We start from the raw sequence: 17,335 nt of genomic DNA, 5'->3' as shown, positions 1-17,335 counted from the left end.
GAACAGACATCGTAGTGTGTTAAGGGCCATGATACATAGTGCTGTGGGAATAGCCAGGGTGGGCCAGCTGGCTCTGCCTGAAGAAATCAGGGAAAGCTTTACCAGGAGGTGTTGTTTGAGCAGTCTTTTTTTTTTTTTTTTTTTTTAATGAGACTGAGTCTTGCTCTGTTGCCCAGGCTGAAGTGCAATGGCGTGATCTTGGCTCACTGCAACCTCCACCTCCCAGGTTCAAGGAATTCTTCTGCCTCAGCCTCCTGAGCAGATGGGCTCACAGGCACCCGCCACCATGCCCCACCAATTATTTTTGTATTTTTAGTAGAGATGGGGTTTCACCATGATGGCTAGGCTGGTCTCGAACTCCTGACCTCAAGTGATTCCCCCCACCTTGGCCTCCCAAAGTGCTGGGATTACACACGTGAGCCACCACACCCGGCTGAGCAGTCTTAAAAGATTTGCCTTGGTAGACAGTGGGAGAAAGTGAATTTCAGGCAAGGAGCATAGCATGCATAAAGGCCTGAAATTACATGATGTTCTTAGAGAAAAAGTAATGTGATGTGAATAGAACAAAAGGATTATGTTATTTGGGTTGAGGGTTCTGAGTAGCAGAGGGAGGAAATGAGGCCAGAGAGGTAAACAGGGACCTACTCATGAGGGCCTTGTAAGATGTTTTAGGCTTTACCCTACCAACACTGGAATCCTGTGAAGGTTTTATACATGGGCATGACATGGTCAGATTTGTGCATAAAGAAGGTGGGATGCATGGCTGTAAGGGGATAAATTGTCTCATTTGTCCTCTAGCAATTCTGTAAGGCAGGCAGGGAAGACACTGTTTACTTTTCACACCTCAGAACACTGAGGCTCAAGAAGTCAAGTCAGATACCTTGCTCTTTAGGTCTCAGAGCCAGAAAGGGGAGGACCTGGGGCTCACCTAGTTTCCCGGTCCTGAATCTCTTTTCTCCTGGGCGCATTGCCATTTTTAATAGTGTCTTCTAGAAAGCTGCCTGCAACTGAGCAGTGGGTAGATGCAGACAGGAGCATTATGAAGCATATGGTCATTGATACAGTTTCACTGAGGGAGTATAACACTGGGATTTTGCGGCCTATGGTGTTCAGTCGCCTGACCTCTATGCCAGCACACAGACAGCAAGAAGCAGTGGGGAACTTTGAGCTTCAAGCTCTACATTGGTTTGTCAAAATCTATTCATCACTGTCTCTTTCATTAATGTGCTGTCTGATACTGACATTTGTCGATGGCTTGTTTCTGGAAGCCCCTGGTCCTCAAGGCTGGTCAGCTCTACAGTCACAGCCCCAGGGTGAACCCCAGCAGTCAGAAGTAGGGCTTTTCTCTCTCTGCATTTTGTAAAATAAAATAACTTTAAAACAATAACAAAGATAACATGATGTAGCAGTAAAGAACACTAGCTTGGAGATCAGGCAGACCTGGGTTTTAGATCTGCTGCTGCCACTTGTCTAGCTGTGAAGATCATTTAATATGTATGAGCCTCAGTCTCCTTATGTCTAAAATAAGAAAGTGGAACTTACCTGAAAAGATTGTTGTAATGACTAAAATGTGATAATGTTTATAAAGTACCTTGGCATGACACCTGGCACATATGAATCCTCAATATATACTGACTTTAATTCCTACAGTTACTATTGCCCCAGCCACCACTACTACTGCCACCACAGTTAAATAATATTTTGAAAATAGAGAATAGTAGAAAAAATATCTTACAATCTTACCACCATGATGCAGCTACCCTTATAATTTAAGTTTCCTTCAAATCCTTTTCCCCCACTACTTCTAAACATTCCTGATTTTATCACATGTATATTTTATACCCAGGTGGGTTTTTTTCCTCCATGGTGGTAACTGCATTATTTTTTCTTGTTTTTAATATATTTTTTCCTAATTATAAAATTGTTTATAAAATTCAGAGTTTAGAAAAAAAGAAAAGAAAATCATACTCATTGTTAACATTTTGTTGTATCTCCTTCCAGTCATTCTTATTCACACTTTGTTATAGAGTTGAGATCATATTATATATACAATTTTTATGTAATTTTTCATATGAATATTTTCTTATTATAAGCATCATTTTCCAAGGCTGCATATTAGTCCATCAGATGGTTCTACCATAATTTACATAAGCATTTCCCAATTGTTAGACATCTGAGTTTTTTCCAATTTTTCAATCTAAATAGCTTCCTATAACAGACCTAGGGAACCAACCTCGTTACAGCCAGGAGGCATATAATGAACTTGTGCTGTGTATATGGTCCTGAGTGAGGCATAGTGGGAGCCCTCAGGTCAATCAGACACAGAGCCAGCCTCAAAGGAGCTCAGAGACTAAACAACCTGGAAATACTTACCGGCAAATAAGCACTGTCAGGGAGTCCACTTAAGTGTGCGTAACCTTTTTCCTTTGGAAACTGGGATCTGGGAAGCACAGCTTCTACACAGGAAAAAGCCTAGGAAACCTTGCTGCCCCTTCTCACCTATGAATATGCAGATTGGCTTCTAATACTCAAATGCCTTTTGAGCTACGCTGTCAGGGGCCTGCGCTAAGAACCATTGAATATTACTTACAAGTGGTTTTCACTGGGAAAGAATGAGAAACACTACCAAAGGAACTTTTGGGAGAATTAAGGGAATCAGAGTGACTCTAGTCTTAGTTTTTTATTTTATTTTATTTTTTTAATTGACAGATAAAATTGTATATGTTTACTGTATACAACATGATGTTTTGAAATATGTATGCATTGTGGAATGACTAAACTGACTAATTAACATATATTACTTCACATAGTTGTCATTTTTGTGGTGAGAAAACAAAATCTATTTTCAGCATTTTTAAAGAATCTGATATATTAACTGTAGTCATATATAATAACATGGATGAACCTGGAAGACATTACTTTAAGTTAAATAAGTCAGGCACAGAAAGACAAATACCACATGATCTCATTCAATAAGGAATCACTGATATGTGGATTTTAAAAGTTGATTTCATAGAAGTAGAGGCTAGAGTGGTGGCTCTAGTCTTAGTTTTGTCACAGACTTGCCTAAGACCTGCGGTAAGTTATTTCTTCCTCCTGAGCCTCCATCTTCTCCTCATAATGTAGGGTATTTCCAGGGCTCTTCCAGCATTAACATTCCAGAGTACTTGAAACATTCCTCTTGCAAGGAGCTAAAGTGAGTATCCTGATAAAGGTCACAGGATAGTTCTCCAAAGTCTAGAGCTCCTCTTAATTAGTTCTGGAGAACCATTTATGCCTTTGTATTCCCAGTCACTTCCTCCTGCTAGCGGTTGGGACATATGGAGACTGAAGGGCAAGAAGTATCTTTCACTGGTTGGAAATCCTGGATTCAGAAAGCCAAAAATTGTCTTTTATGTATTAAGTATTTGTTCTTTTATGTACTTTGTTCTTTCATTCATTCCCTCATTTAGCAGATGTTAACTGAGTCCCAGGCCTTGTCCAATCCATCCATGCAATATAGAGGTGAATGAGACTCAACCATGTTCTCAAAATACATGTAGTCTCATAAGAACAGGAAACAATGATAAAAGGCAACAAGATGGTTGCTACGGTGGGGGTACATTTAAGGGCATAAGGACAGGTGCACCTGAGTCTGCCTAGACACAACAGCAAAGGAGTCTTAGTAGATACTTTGAGATTTTAAAGGATAAGTAGAAATTTTTTAGGTATGCAGTAGAGGAGAGGACATTCTGGGTAGAGGAACAAGCATGTGCAAGGGACTAGAGGTGTGAGAGAACATGACATGTTGAAAGAACTGCAGATAGTTTGTGTGGCTGGTAGGTGAAAGGGATAGTGGACAGATGAGAAAAAGTCAAACATTTCTCCACGGACCAGTCTGTTTCCACTGAATTCTTTGCTCATTTTATCAGTCCATATGAGAGTGATGGTCTTTTTAGTTCAGTTTTCAAAACTGTTATCTTTATTGCCTTATCTTTCCATTTTACAGTAACATATGCTCGTTATAGAAAGTTTGAAAATACAAAAGGAAGAAAGGATTTAAAAAATTACTCATGGTCTCACTAGCTAAAGACAACTTTAATATCTGATGCCTTTCCATTCAATATTTCTTTATTTTCTCTTTTTACGTAGCTGTGAATGTGTTGTAATTACAATCTTAACTTTTGTATGTGAGGCTGCTTTTTATTTCCTTCCTAAATTTTGCCAAAAATGGATGTTAGTGTCATTAGAAAAGAACTATGATTATAAAATACACTGACTGAAATATCTATCCATTTTCTTTGTTTTCTTTTACAGGTCTCTTGTGGCTCAGAGCATAATTTGGCAGTAATTGGTAAGTAATTTTTACACTGATAACTTTCTTCTGAAAGTCATGTGGCAGAATTGGAGAAGACTTTTGGTTAACCAAAAGCCATGGTGCGTGTGCTCATGCATGTTTTAGGGGAGATTGGGGAAAATGGAAGTCTTTGGTTGACCAAGGGTTTACTAGAAGCTCCTTTTCTGAATATTTCAATTCATATCATTGAGCATCTTTTTAAGGTACCTGAGCTGGCCTCCCTGCCTGGGAAGTGGCATTTGAGCATATTAAAGAACTCACAGGCTGAGGGGCATCATGTGTAGAAAGCCAGACATAAAAAGGAAGAATGATTGGACTGCTTCTGGTTTTTTGAATAAATCCTCATTCAAAAGTTCTTTCCTGTTGGTTTGGCTCTTTGGAAATATGCGGCTCTGCTCACTGCCCTCGCTGCCTTGTATTTAGCGGCACTCAGGAGCTCCCAGCTGGACTCAAACTTCTGGTTAATAGAGGCTTCCTCTTAGTTGGCCCTGGATAATCACAGTTTAGTGTTTTCATAATTAGATCTATTCATTCAAGAAGCCTTCTCATTACTTCCACAGGTAGACTCAGTTTCCATCTCACAGTACATTAAAAAGACTGCAGTGTAGGGGCAGACTGCCTGAGTTCAGTACAGACTTCTACTTACTAGCCATGTGAACTTGGACAAGGTATTTGAATTCTCTATGCTCATCTTTAAAATGGGGAGGGCAATAGTGCCTACCTCATAGTGTTGTTGAAGGGAAGAGTTAAGATATGCAAAGCACATAGAACGACGCTTAACTCCTAGTAGGGGCTTTGGTAATGTTTGTTATTATTACCTGGTGTTATGTGTTAAAGTAATTGCCCTCCTTTGGCCTTTAGTTTCCCCAGCTGTAAATGGAGAAGTTAAAACAGAAAACCAAGTTTCCCTGCAGCTCTGATATTTTAGGACTCTTGTTATAACCCCACCACTGACTGACTTCTGTCAATAATTTCTGTTCCTGGCCACTCCTGTCTCCTAGCTTCTAACTTTGAACTTCTACCAGGCAAGGCCCTTGTGTTTTCCTCATTTATTGCCTATTCACAACACCTAAAGCAGTGCGTGGCTCTTAGCAGAGACTCACACGTTCTTTTCTGAATTGAGCTAGACTGGCTTGGCTGCCTGGGGTGGCAGTAGAGTGAAGCACTACTTTGCAGGCCCAAACATGATGTACAAAGAGGCAGAACCAAGGACAGCAGAGGAGGTGGGGAGTAACAGGGGCTGGAGTTAGAGAAGGAGCTAGAAAATGTAACAGCAAACCTGCGTGCTTTGCAGCAAGACCAGATACTTTATACCGGAACTGCTTCAGCCTGGTTGTAATTAAGACAAGCTAATCAAAGAGTCAAAGGCAGTGCCTAGGACATTGCTGCTACTGCTATCACTGGACTGGGGGAGGTTGGCTTCCCCTGGGACCAACACAAACAAGAAGATTGCAGGGAATCTAAATTTGTGAAAGCACAAAATCCAGATGAAGGAATGGGTCAGAGCTAGCAAAGCGACAGGCTGAGCTGAGGTAGGCAGCCTGGGGCTGTAGAAGGAGCAAAGACTCTGTAGGCAGACAGCCTTGATTCAAACCGGTTCCATCTCTGTGTGAGCATCCATATTCTTATCTTTGTAATGGGATAATCATCCCTCCTTTCAGGATTATTGTGATTAGGTGAGATAATTTATGTGAAATACCTGGCAGATATAAATTCCTTTGGTTTCTCTTTTCTCTTGGTTGGGTAGGGGGAGGGGAGAAATACTTGTTAGTGTAACAGTTCTAGTGAAATATTTCTTTGTTGGGAGAGAAACTGACATTCTGGAAAGATGTGTCCAGTGTTACCTGTGTGGAGGCCATCAGAGGCAGTGGGAGAACAGGGCATGCTGGCGAGCACTTGAGGGCAGACCTGTTATTTTCCATTGTATCCCCAGGGATACAATGGAATGGGACCTGGCTCATAGACTGCTGAATAATGGTTTCAGAGTCAGGAAAGGTGAGTGCAGGCACAGGGCTCTGCACGTATGTACCTGCCTGCCAGCCAGGAGCAAGAAGCTCTCCATCACTGGAGGAATGAGGCCCTGAGTGGGTGCTCTGCAGGGTGCAGGCTTTGAAACAGGAAGCTACAAGAAGCTGCCTGTTAGCCCTGCCAGGAGGCCAGCACGAGGGAGACAAGTTGCAGGTGAAGAAGAGTTCCTACCAGCTTAAAGCCATGTTTCCCATGGGGTTGAGCTCCTCCCCTCAACCCTACTGCCTTTGCCTACTTTACAGGGATTTCCCTGCCTTCAGTTTCATTTCCTGAACTCTAGCCCTTCAGTGCCTGGTGCTGTGTCCCACATGTAAAAGGCACAAAATAGTTATAGAATAGACTAGAAGATAACATAAATCAGTCAAACTTTGCCCAAGGGTAGAAGCAACCTTAATGTCTAATGAGTGTGTGACAGATGAATCAACTTGGAAAGGGAGGTGAAACAGAGAATGGTGAAAGGACATGATTGAGAACCTACTCTGTCTTAGGTTAATGGAAACAATTCCTCAAAGTATATTTGTTGTATCTGCTTTAGAGACAGGCTCAGAGGTTAAATGGGTTAAACAGGTTGTAGAGATAAGTAGCAGTGTTACCTGAGCAATGGGCTCACTGCCCAGTGCACATAGAAGCAAATACTGTGACACTGGCTTTGAGAAAAGAAAAAAGCTTTATTGTGAGTCAGTTGACAAGGAGACAGGGAGACAACTCTCAAATCAATCTCCCCAATCTGGGAGTGGGTCAAGGTTTTGTGGCATTTTAAACTAATCCCAGGTAATGGCAGTGCAGCTGGTCAGCCGATGGTAACAATTAGGTTGCTAAAGCTTTTCTCCTGAGCATGACAGGTAACTTTGGCTCTGCGTTACCTGTAACTTAAGCAGTGATTAATTGGTTTGAACTGGTCCTACAGTTACTGCAGTAAATAGTACAGCTGTCTGCCTGACTTCCAAAACTGCTCCTTCCACTCTATCATTTCCAGTGGACTGAAGTAGTATGGGTAGTAGTAAAGAAGAGCTCAGGCATTGGGGACAGATTGCCTGGATCCAGATTCTGTCTCCTCCACTTACGAGCTGTGTAACCTGTATAAGTGACTTACCTTCTCTGTGTCTTGATCACCTCATCTGGGATATATTATTATTGACTTCATAAGATGGTTAGGTAAAGTGCTAAGAACAATGCCTAACACAGAAGTAAAGACTCAATAAATGTTAGCTGCTATTATTATTATTATTATTATTATTCTATATTAAGACCTCAAGGAAGGAAATAATTATAAGCCTGAGGCCAGGGTAGGAATCTCAGGAGCTGGAGAAGGAAGTGTCTTTCCCAGCCTGGATATCGGGGTCCATGGCAAGATCTCAGCATAGCTGCAGGATGGATTTGTAAACTGGAGCCTGGGGTTCCCATTGGGGAATCTGCACATCCAAACAGCCCTGGAAACAGTGCTAGCCCAGATTTGTTCAAAGACAGGATTCTGCTATTCATTGTCCCAGACAGGAACTCAGGCCCTGCATGTTCCAGCCTGAGGCAAGCCCCCATGGAAGGCACATTTCAGTTTCTTGCGAAGATGGAAATTTTACTCTGCTGCTTTATGTGCTTCTGGGTTTCTTTGTTCCACTTCTTTTGAAATTTGGTTTCGTTACTTCCTTAGTTTTCCAATTAAGTTTCTCTTGACATGTTTTGTCTTTGCCACCAGGTGCCCCCATGGCTAGACAAAATGGTGAAGTGGTATGAGTTCTTGCTTTAGACTAAGAACTGTTGGAGCTGAGCATAGAGAGACTTAGGTGACAATCAGAGAGAGCTGAGGCCATTGACCATGGCTGGCTTGGGCATTCTCTACCTATGTGCCTTGTACAATCACTCTGCCTCACTGAGCCTGATTCCTCATTTGTAAAATCGACACCCTGATACCCACTCCCAGAAGCTGTTCTTCCCAATGGCATACGTATGTCAAGTGCATGCTCAGTACCTGCCATGTCATAGGTGCTCCGCAGGTGCTTGTCCGCTTGGCTGCTTCACTAATTCGCTTTCTTCCTTTCCACCTAGGATTTCTTTCCACATCTGACAAAGCTCACTGGCAAACTCCCATTTGTGGGCATAGGCTGAGGTGAACTGAGGGCATGTGGCCATCACTTGCTGAGAAGATCCCTGCCTTTCAGAGGCAGGGTCCCCAGATCCAGCTCTGTTTTCAGGCCCCTCACCTCTGTGTCTGGATGAATTGGCTCCAGCTGTTGTGCTTCCATCAGGAGCAGCTTATTTTGGCTTGAATTGGCAATTTGTTTGCCTTCTCCCCTGATGTGCAGTTTTGTCTTCCCTTCCTGCGGAGAAAAAAGAGCTGACTGCGTTTCCTCTCTCCCTGCTCCACACAGACCTTGGAAGGATTTTATTGGTGGCCTTTTCCTGGAGCACTCAGGCTTGCCAGACAGGCATTGTTAAAGGGTTGGTTATTGGCAGGGAAGTGTGATGCCTCCTCCTCCTCCAAGCAGAGCCAATTCTTTTACTAAATTGGAGCTATAATATATGCTTGGATTTTTTTTTCATTTCACAGATGATTTTCAACTGTTGAACCATTGTACCTTTATAATATGTATGGTGGAACATCTGACCTTGGCATGAAACTATCAAGCAATTTCATGTAAGAATTTAATAGGAATATAAAGAAATAACTCTTTTTTTGGCACTGGATATTCCTTTGAGAGGTGATATCTCCAAACCCTAGGGCCTTGTAGAGAGCTTAGAGGCAGATACAAACTTGTATGTTTCTATGCACAACAAGATAGGCAGAATGTAAATACTTTACCTATCTCATCCCATTTAATCCTCACAGCAAATTGATAAGCTGGTACTCTGGTTAATCCCATCTTCTAGGTAAGGGAAAATGAAGCTGAAGGTGAGCAATTTACCCTGCCCAGGTCACACAAATAGGAAGAATTTGTGTGTTAGGTTTTTTACCCACGCCTCTAATTTCAGAGCCTGTGGACTACTACCCGATGCTGCCTTCCTGCAGACTGGTGACGGTCTGGCCTGTTTTTAAAGCCACCAGATAGGAGTATTTCATCTTTTTGTTTCAGTGTTTAAAATGAAAAACTCCCTTCCATGCTATCTCCCTCTCTCCAGTTCCCCAAAACCCTTCTACCACATGTGCAGCTAAAGCCTGTTACTAGTTTCTTCTGTATCCTTCTAGTGTCCTTTTACATATGTAAGTGAATACTAAGATATGTTTTTATCCTGCCTTTTACATAAATGGTAGCATACTATGCTCATTTCTCAGTGCCTGATTTTCTCAACGATTTTCTGGGAGATCTTTCCATATCAGTATAAAAGCTGTCCTAGCTCTTTTTTTTTTTTTTTACAGTTATGTAATATTCCAATGTTCCTATGTACCTTGATTTATTTAACTAGTGCCCTGTTCATGGACATTTATGTAATTTCTAGTCTTTTGTTATTTAAGCAACACTATAGTGAATGACCTTCTATATATGTTATTTCATGTGTAGGAGAGTATAGTTATAGGGTAAGTTCCTAGAAGTGAAATTACTGTGTCAAAGTATAAATATATTTGTAATTGTGCAATGTACTTCAAAATTGGCCTCCATAGGGGCTATGCCATTTTTCACTCGTGCTAGCAATGTGTAAGGGTACTTATTTATTGCAGTCTCCCTAATAGGATATGTTAAGAAACTCGGATTTTTGCCAGTCTGATAGGTAAGCAACTACTCAGGGTAGTTTTTGTTTATCTTTTAAAGTTGAAGTATAAAATATATAGTAAAGTGCACAAATCTTAAGGGTTCAGACTGATGAATTTTTACATATGTATATACTTAAGAAAACACCACCCAGAGCAAGATATAGAACATTTCCAGCACCCTGGAAGACTAGTTCATGCTCCATCTCTGCCTATAACCCACCCCCGGAGGTAACCGTTCTTCTGACTTCTATCTCCAAAGATGCCTTTGTTTGGACTTCATATGAATGGTGTTTGAATTCTTTTGTTCAACACATTGTGTCTATAAGAATCATTCATATTGTGTGCAGCAGTAATTTTATAATGCTCGGTAATATTCTACTGTATAACTGTATCACAACTTACTTAACCATTTAACTGTTGAACATTTGGGTTGTTTCCAGTTTGGGAATGCTATGTACATTCTTATACATGCCTTTTGGTAGACATGTATGTTTATTTCTCTTGGGTGCATGATTAAGACTAGGAATTCTAGTTCATGTTTATAATTGGTAAATACTGCACAACAGTGTTTAAAGTAGTTGCACTAATTTACACCCCCACCAGCAATATGATAGTTCCATTTGTCCTATACTCTCACCAGATATTGTCTATCTTATAGATTTAGGCAATTCTGTTGAGTGTGCAGTATGGAATCTCACTGATTTTAATTTGCATTTCTCTCATAACTAATGATGTGGAGTACCTTTTTGTATGCTTATAGGCCATTTGGATGGCTTCTTTTGTCAAATCCAAAGACTTTAAGCCTTTGCTCATTGTTTTAAGGGTTTTGTCTATGCTTTTCTTAGTGACTTGTAGGCATCCTTTATATCTTGTAGATTCCAGTCCTTTGTTGAATATGTGTATTGTAAACATCTTCTCCCAGCCAGTGGCTTACTCTTTTACTTTCTTAATCGTTCTTTTGATGAATAGTTATTTATTTTAATGAAGTCCAGTTTATTGACCATTCCTTTAATGGTTTGAGGTATATGTGCCCTATTTAAGACATTTTTACCCATTCCAAGATTATGAAAGTATTCTCCTATGTTTTCTTTGTGAAGCTTTATTATTTTGCCTTTTGTATTTAGTCCTAAAATCCATCTCAAATTAGTTTTTTAAAACATTTAGAACCATTTATTGAAAAGTTCATTTTTTACCATTGAATTGTGAAGGCACCTTTGTTATAAATCAAGAGACTGCATGTATATGTGAATGTACTTTTAGATTTTTTTATTTGTTTTTCCTTTTGTATACTAGTACCACACCAGCTTGATTATCGTAACGTTATAATAAATCTTGATATCTAGCATTATAAGCTCTCCTACTTTGTTCTTATTTAAGATTATTGTGGCCTTTTTAATCTGTCTAATTTTAATTATTGTAAATGAAGGTTTAGCATCTTTTTATATGTTCAAGAACTATTTACATTTTCTCCTTTATGAAGAGTTTTTCACACCCGTATTAGTTTATTCATTGTTGCTGTAACAAATTACCATAAAATTAATGGCTTAAAACAAGACAAATGTATTATCTTCAAGTTTGAGGTCAGAACTCTAAGATGGGTCTCACTTGGCTAAAATCAAGCTGTCAGCAGCCTTCATTCCTTTCTGGAAGTTCCAGAGAGAATTCATTTTCTTGCCCTTTCTAGCTACTAAAGGCTACCTATATTCCTTAATTTGTGACCCCTTCCATCTTCAAAGCCAGCCATGGCTTTTCAAGTCTTTCTCCTACTGCATCACTCTGACACTGACTCTTCTGCCTCCCTTTTCTACATTTAAGGACCCTTCTGATTACATCAGCCCTGCCTGGATAATCCAGCATAATCTCCCTGTATTAGTACATTTTCATACTGCTGTAAATACCTGCCCAAGACTGGATAATTTATAAAGGAAAGAGGTTTAATTGACTCACAGTTCAGCTTGGCTGGGGAATGCCTCAGGAAACTTACAGTCATGGTAGAAGGTGAAGGGGAAGCAAGGCAGGAAGGAGAAGTACCGAATGAAGTGGGGAAGAGCCCCTTATAAAAGCATCAGATCTCACGAGAACTTACTCACTATCACAAGAATAGCATGGGGGAAACTGCCCCCATGATTCAATTACCTCCACCTGGTCTCTCCCTTGACACCTGGGGATTATTACAATTCAAGATGAGATTTTGGGTGGGGACACAGCTAAACCATATCACTCCCTGTCTTAATATCAGCTAATTAGCAACCTTAATTTCATCTCATAACTCAGTTCCCCTTTGCCATGTAACAAAACATATTTATAGGCTCTAGGAATTAGGACATTTAGGAGGCCATTATTTTTTCTACCTCAGTATCCTTTGTGTTTGCTGTAGAGTCTGAATGTTTGTGTCTTTCAAAAAATTTTATTTTGAGATTTATTCCCTAATGTGATAGCATTAAGAGGTGGAGTGTTTGGGAGGTGATTAGGTCATAAGGGCTCTACCTTCAAGAATGGGATTAGTATCCTTGTAAAAGAGGTCCAAGGGAGCTTGTTCACCCCTTTTGCCATGTGAGGACATTTAAAAGGTGCCACCTAAAAGGAACAGGCCCTCACTATATACCATCAGATCAGCTAGTACCTAGACCTTGGACTCCCCAGCCTTCAGAACTTCTATTGTTTGTACATTTTCCAGTCTAAGGTATTTTGTTATAGCAGCCCAGAAAGACTAAGACAGCCTTTTATTTTTTTAAAAACAATTGGATTGTTAGTCTTTTTCTAATAAATGTCTAGGTGTTCTTTACATATTAGGGAGATTAGGCATTGTTCTGTGATTTGAATTGCAAATGTATTTTCCCAGCTTTTATCTTTTGTTTTAATGTTTTTGTTTATTTTGTCCTTAATACTTTGCCATGCAACCTTTTCTTTTACTATAGATTAAATGTATCAGTCTTTTCCTGTATGGCTTTTGGATTTTGAGTCAGGGAATCCTTCTCTACTCCAGAGTATAGTGGTCTTTCTTTATATTTTATTCTAGTATGGTCATGCATTGCCTAAAAATGGGGATACGTGGCCAGGGTCAGTGGCTCACACCTGTAATCCCAGCACTTTGGGAAGCCAAGGCAGGCTGATAACTTAAGGCCAGGAGTTTGAGAACAGCGTGATCAACATGACTGATACAGTTTGGCCGTGTCCCTACCCAAATCTCATATTGAATTCCCACATGTGGGGAGTGACCTTGTGGGAGGTAATTGAATCATGGGAGCAGGTCTTTCCTGTGCTGTTCTCTTGACAGTGAATAAGTCTCACAAGAGCTGATGGTTTTAAAAGGGGGAGATTCCCTGCACAAGCTCTCTCTTTGCCTGCCACCATCCATGTAAGATGTGACTTTCTCCTCCTTGCTTTCTGCCATAATTGTGAGGCCTCCCCAGCCATGTGGAACTGTAAGTCCATTAAACCTCTTTATTTTGTAAATTGCCCAGTCTCAGATATGTCTTTATTAGCAGCATGAAAATGGACTAATACAGTAAATTCATACCAGGAGTGGGGTGCTGCTGAAAAGATACCCGAAAATGTGGATGTGACTTTGGAACTGGATAACAGACAGAGGTTAGAACAGTCTGGAGGGATCAGAAGAAGACAGGAAAATGTGGAAAAGTTTGGAACCCCCTAGAGACTTGTTGAGTGGCTTTGATCAAAATACTGATAATGATATGGACAATGAAATCCAGACTGAGGTAGTCTAAGATGGAGATGAGGAACTTGTTGGGAACTGGAGTAAAGGTGATCCTTGTTGTGTTTTAACAAAGAGACTGGTGGCATTTTGCCCCTGCCCTAGAGATTTGTGGAACTTTGAACTTGAGAGAAATGATTTGGGGTGTCTGGTGGAAGAAATTTCTAAGCAGCAAAGCATTCAAGAGGTGACTTGAGCACTGTTAAAGGCATTCAGTTTTAAAAGGGAAACAGAGCATAAAGGTTTGGAAAATTTACAGCCTGATGATGTGATAGAAAAGAAAATCCCGTTTTTCTAAGGAGAAATTCAAGCCAGCTGCAGAAATTTGCCTAAGTAATGAGCAGCCAAATGTTAATCCCCAAGAAAATAGGGAAAATGTCTCCAGGGCATGTCAGGGGTCTTCATGGCAGCCCCTCGTATCACAGACCCAGAGGCCTGGGAGGAAAAGATGGTTTTCTGGGCTGAGTCCAGGGTCCCTCTACTGTGTACAGCCTAGGGACTTGGTGCTCTGTGTCCCAGCCACTCCAGTTGTGGCTGAAAGGGGCCAATGTGGAGCCCTGGCCATGGCTTCACTGGGTACAAGCCTCAAGCCGTGGCAGCTTCCACATGGTGTTGAGCCTGTGAGTGCACAGAAGTCAAGAACTGGGGTTTGGGAACCTCTGCCTAGATTTCAGAAGATGTATGGAAATGCCTGGATGCCCAGACAAAATTTTGCTACAGTGGTGGGGCCCTCATGGAGAACTTCTGCCAGAGGAGTATAGAACTGAAATGTGGGGTCAGAGCCCCGACACAGACTCCCTACTGGGGCACTGCCTAGAGGAGCTGTGAGAAGAGGGCCACTATCCTCCAGGCCCCAGAATGATAGATCTACTGACATCTTACACTGTGCACCTGGAAAAGCCACAGACACTCAGTGCCAACCTGTGCAAGCAACTGGGAAGGAGGTTGCACCCTGCAAAGCCACAGGGGCAGAGCTGCCCAAGACCATGGGAACTCCCCTCTTATATCAGCATGAGCTGGCTGTGAGACATGGAGGCAAAGGAGATCACTTTGGAACTTTAAGATTTGACTACTCTACTGGATTTTGGATTTGCATGGGGCCTGTGGTCCCTTTGTTTTGGCCAATTTCTCCTGTTTTGAATGGCTATATTTACCCAAAGCCTGTACCCCCATTGTATCTAAGAAGTAACTAACTTACTTTTGATTTTACAGACTCATAGGCAGAAGCGACTTGCCTTGTCTCGTATGAGACTTTGGACTGTGAACTTTTGAGTTAATGCTGAAATGAGTTAAGACTTTAGGACACTGTTAAGAAAACATGATTGGTTTTGAAATGTGAGGACATGAGATTTAGGAGGGGCCAGGGGCAGAATGATATGGTTTGGTTGTGTCCCAAATCTCATCTTGAATTCCCATGTGTTGTGGGAGAGACATGGTGAGAGGTAATGGAATCACAGGGACAGGTCTTTCTTGTGCTGCTCTTGTGATAGTGAATAAGTCTCACGAGATCTGATGGTTTTGAAAAGGGGAGTTTCTCTGCACAGGCTCTCTCTTTGCCTGCCACCATCCACGTAAGATGTGACTTGCTCCTCCGTGTCTTCTGCCACAATTGTGAGGCCTCCCCAACCACAGGGAACTGTAAGTCCATTAAATTTCTTTCTTTTATAAATTACCCAGTCTTGGGTATGTCTTTGTTAACACTGTGAAAACAGACTAATACAATGGTGAAACCCCGTCTCTACTAAAAATACAAAAAAATTAGCTGGGCTTAGTGGCACATGCCTGTAATCACAGTTACTCGGGAGGCTTAGGCACAAGAATTGTTTGAACCAGGGAGGCAGAGGTTGTAGCAAGCCAAGATCCTGCCACTGGACTCCAGCCTGGGCGACAGAGCAAGACTCCCTCTCTCTCAAAAAGGGGGGATATGTTCTGAGAAATGTGTCATTAGATGATTTTGTCATTGTGCAAGCATTATAAAGTGTACTTAACAAACCTAGATGGTATAGCTTAGGACACACCTAGGCTGTGTGGCTTAGCCTGTTGCTCCTAGGCTATAAACCTGGGCAGCATATTACTGTACTGAATATGTAGGCACTTGTAACACAATGGTAAGTATTTGTGTATCTAAACATTAAAAATATAGTACAAAAGATTAAAAATGGTACATCTGTATATGGCACTTACTATGAATGGAGCTTTCAGGACTGGAAGTTGTTCTGGGTGAGTCAGTGAGTGAGTGATGAGTGACTATGAAGGCCCAGGACCTTATTATATACTACTGTAGCCTTTATAAACACTATACACTTAGGCTGTAAATACTGTGCACTTAGGCTACACTAAATTACACACAAAAACTCTCTTTCTTCAAACAAAAATTAACCATAGCTTACTGTAACATTTTGGTTTATGAACTTTAAAAATCTTTTTTACTCTTGTAATAACACAGCTGAAAACACAAATATTGTATACAGTGCAAAAATATTTTTAATATCTTTATTTTATCAGATATAATCTTTATTTTATAAGATATTAAAATAATATCTTTATTTTCTATTTCTTAAATTATTATTATAATTATTTTGCTTTTTAAACTTTTTTGTTTAAAACACAAACACACACATTAGCTCAGGCCTATTCGGGGTCAGAATTATCAATATCACTGTCTTTCACCCCCACATCTTGTCTTACTGGAAGGTCTTCAGAGGCAATAACATGTATGGAGCCATCATCTCCAATGGTAACAATGCCTTCTTCTGGAATATCTCCTGAAGGACCTGACTTTTAGGAGGTATTTTTACAGTTAACTTAAAAAAAGATAGTAATTAGAAGGAATACACTCTAAAATAACAATAAAAAGTATAGTATAGTAAATACATAAATCAGTAACATAGTCATTAATCTATCAAGCATGATTACATACTGTACATAATTGTATGTGCTAGACTTTTATATGACTAGAAGCACAGTAGTTTTGTTTACACCAGCATCATCACAAACGTGAGTAATGTGTTGTGTTACAACATTGTCACAGCTACTATGGTAGTGGGCAATAGGAATTTTTTCAGCTTCATTATAATTTTATGGGACTACCGTTGTATATATGAATCCATTGTTGACCAAAACATGGTGATGTGGTGCATGACTGTATTTTATGGTTTTATTTTGGCATCTAAATCTTCGATCCATTTGGAATTTATCCTGGTATAAATCAGGTGTGCATTCAGCCTCGCAATTTTTTAAATGGCTGATCAGTTATCTCAAAACTATTTATTGAATTCTTTGGCTGCCTTCTGGGTCCTGTTGCTACCAGAGCAGCCCTAAGGCATTACCCAAAATTGCACAGCTAGTCAGTAGCAGAGCTAGGAGTAGCAGTCAAGTCTAGCTTGTGCTATTCAGAAGGAGATAGTGCCTGGTTTTCTTTTTTTTTTTTTTTCTTTTTTTTTTTGAGACGGAGTCTTGCTCTGTCGCCCAGGCTGGAGTGCAGTGGTGCAATCTCGGCTCACTGCAAGCTCTGCCTCCTGGGTTCACGCCATTCTCCTGCCTCAGCCTCCTGAGTAGCTGGGACTACAGG

At 40.7% G+C, this 17,335-nt stretch overlaps 1 protein-coding gene across 8 annotated transcripts in view; it reads left to right on the top strand.

The window, feature by feature from the left end:
• The window catches only part of SERGEF (secretion regulating guanine nucleotide exchange factor), a 231,521-nt gene that overhangs the window by 137,418 nt on the left and 76,768 nt on the right, over nt 1–17,335 (top strand). For 7 of the 8 annotated variants that reach the window (XR_001885111.1, XM_017870122.1, XM_017870141.1 and 4 more), the window contains exon 10: nt 4,297–4,333. Coding sequence is in view for 7 of the 8 variants with exons in the window: in XM_017870122.1 (XP_017725611.1) it covers nt 4,297–4,333 (37 nt within the window). In the remaining variant the exon portion in view is untranslated. Of the gene's footprint in view, nt 1–4,296; nt 4,334–8,407; nt 11,379–17,335 lie in introns of those variants that run through there. The other variant, XM_017870153.1, reaches the window with a different exon arrangement.

This window comes from Rhinopithecus bieti, unplaced genomic scaffold (genome assembly GCF_001698545.2).
Source record: "Rhinopithecus bieti isolate Rb0 unplaced genomic scaffold, ASM169854v2 scaffold_986, whole genome shotgun sequence".
Classification (NCBI taxonomy): Eukaryota; Metazoa; Chordata; class Mammalia; order Primates; family Cercopithecidae; genus Rhinopithecus; species Rhinopithecus bieti.
Note: the sequence above shows the minus strand (reverse complement) of the source record. Positions and strands in the feature narration are given on the sequence as shown.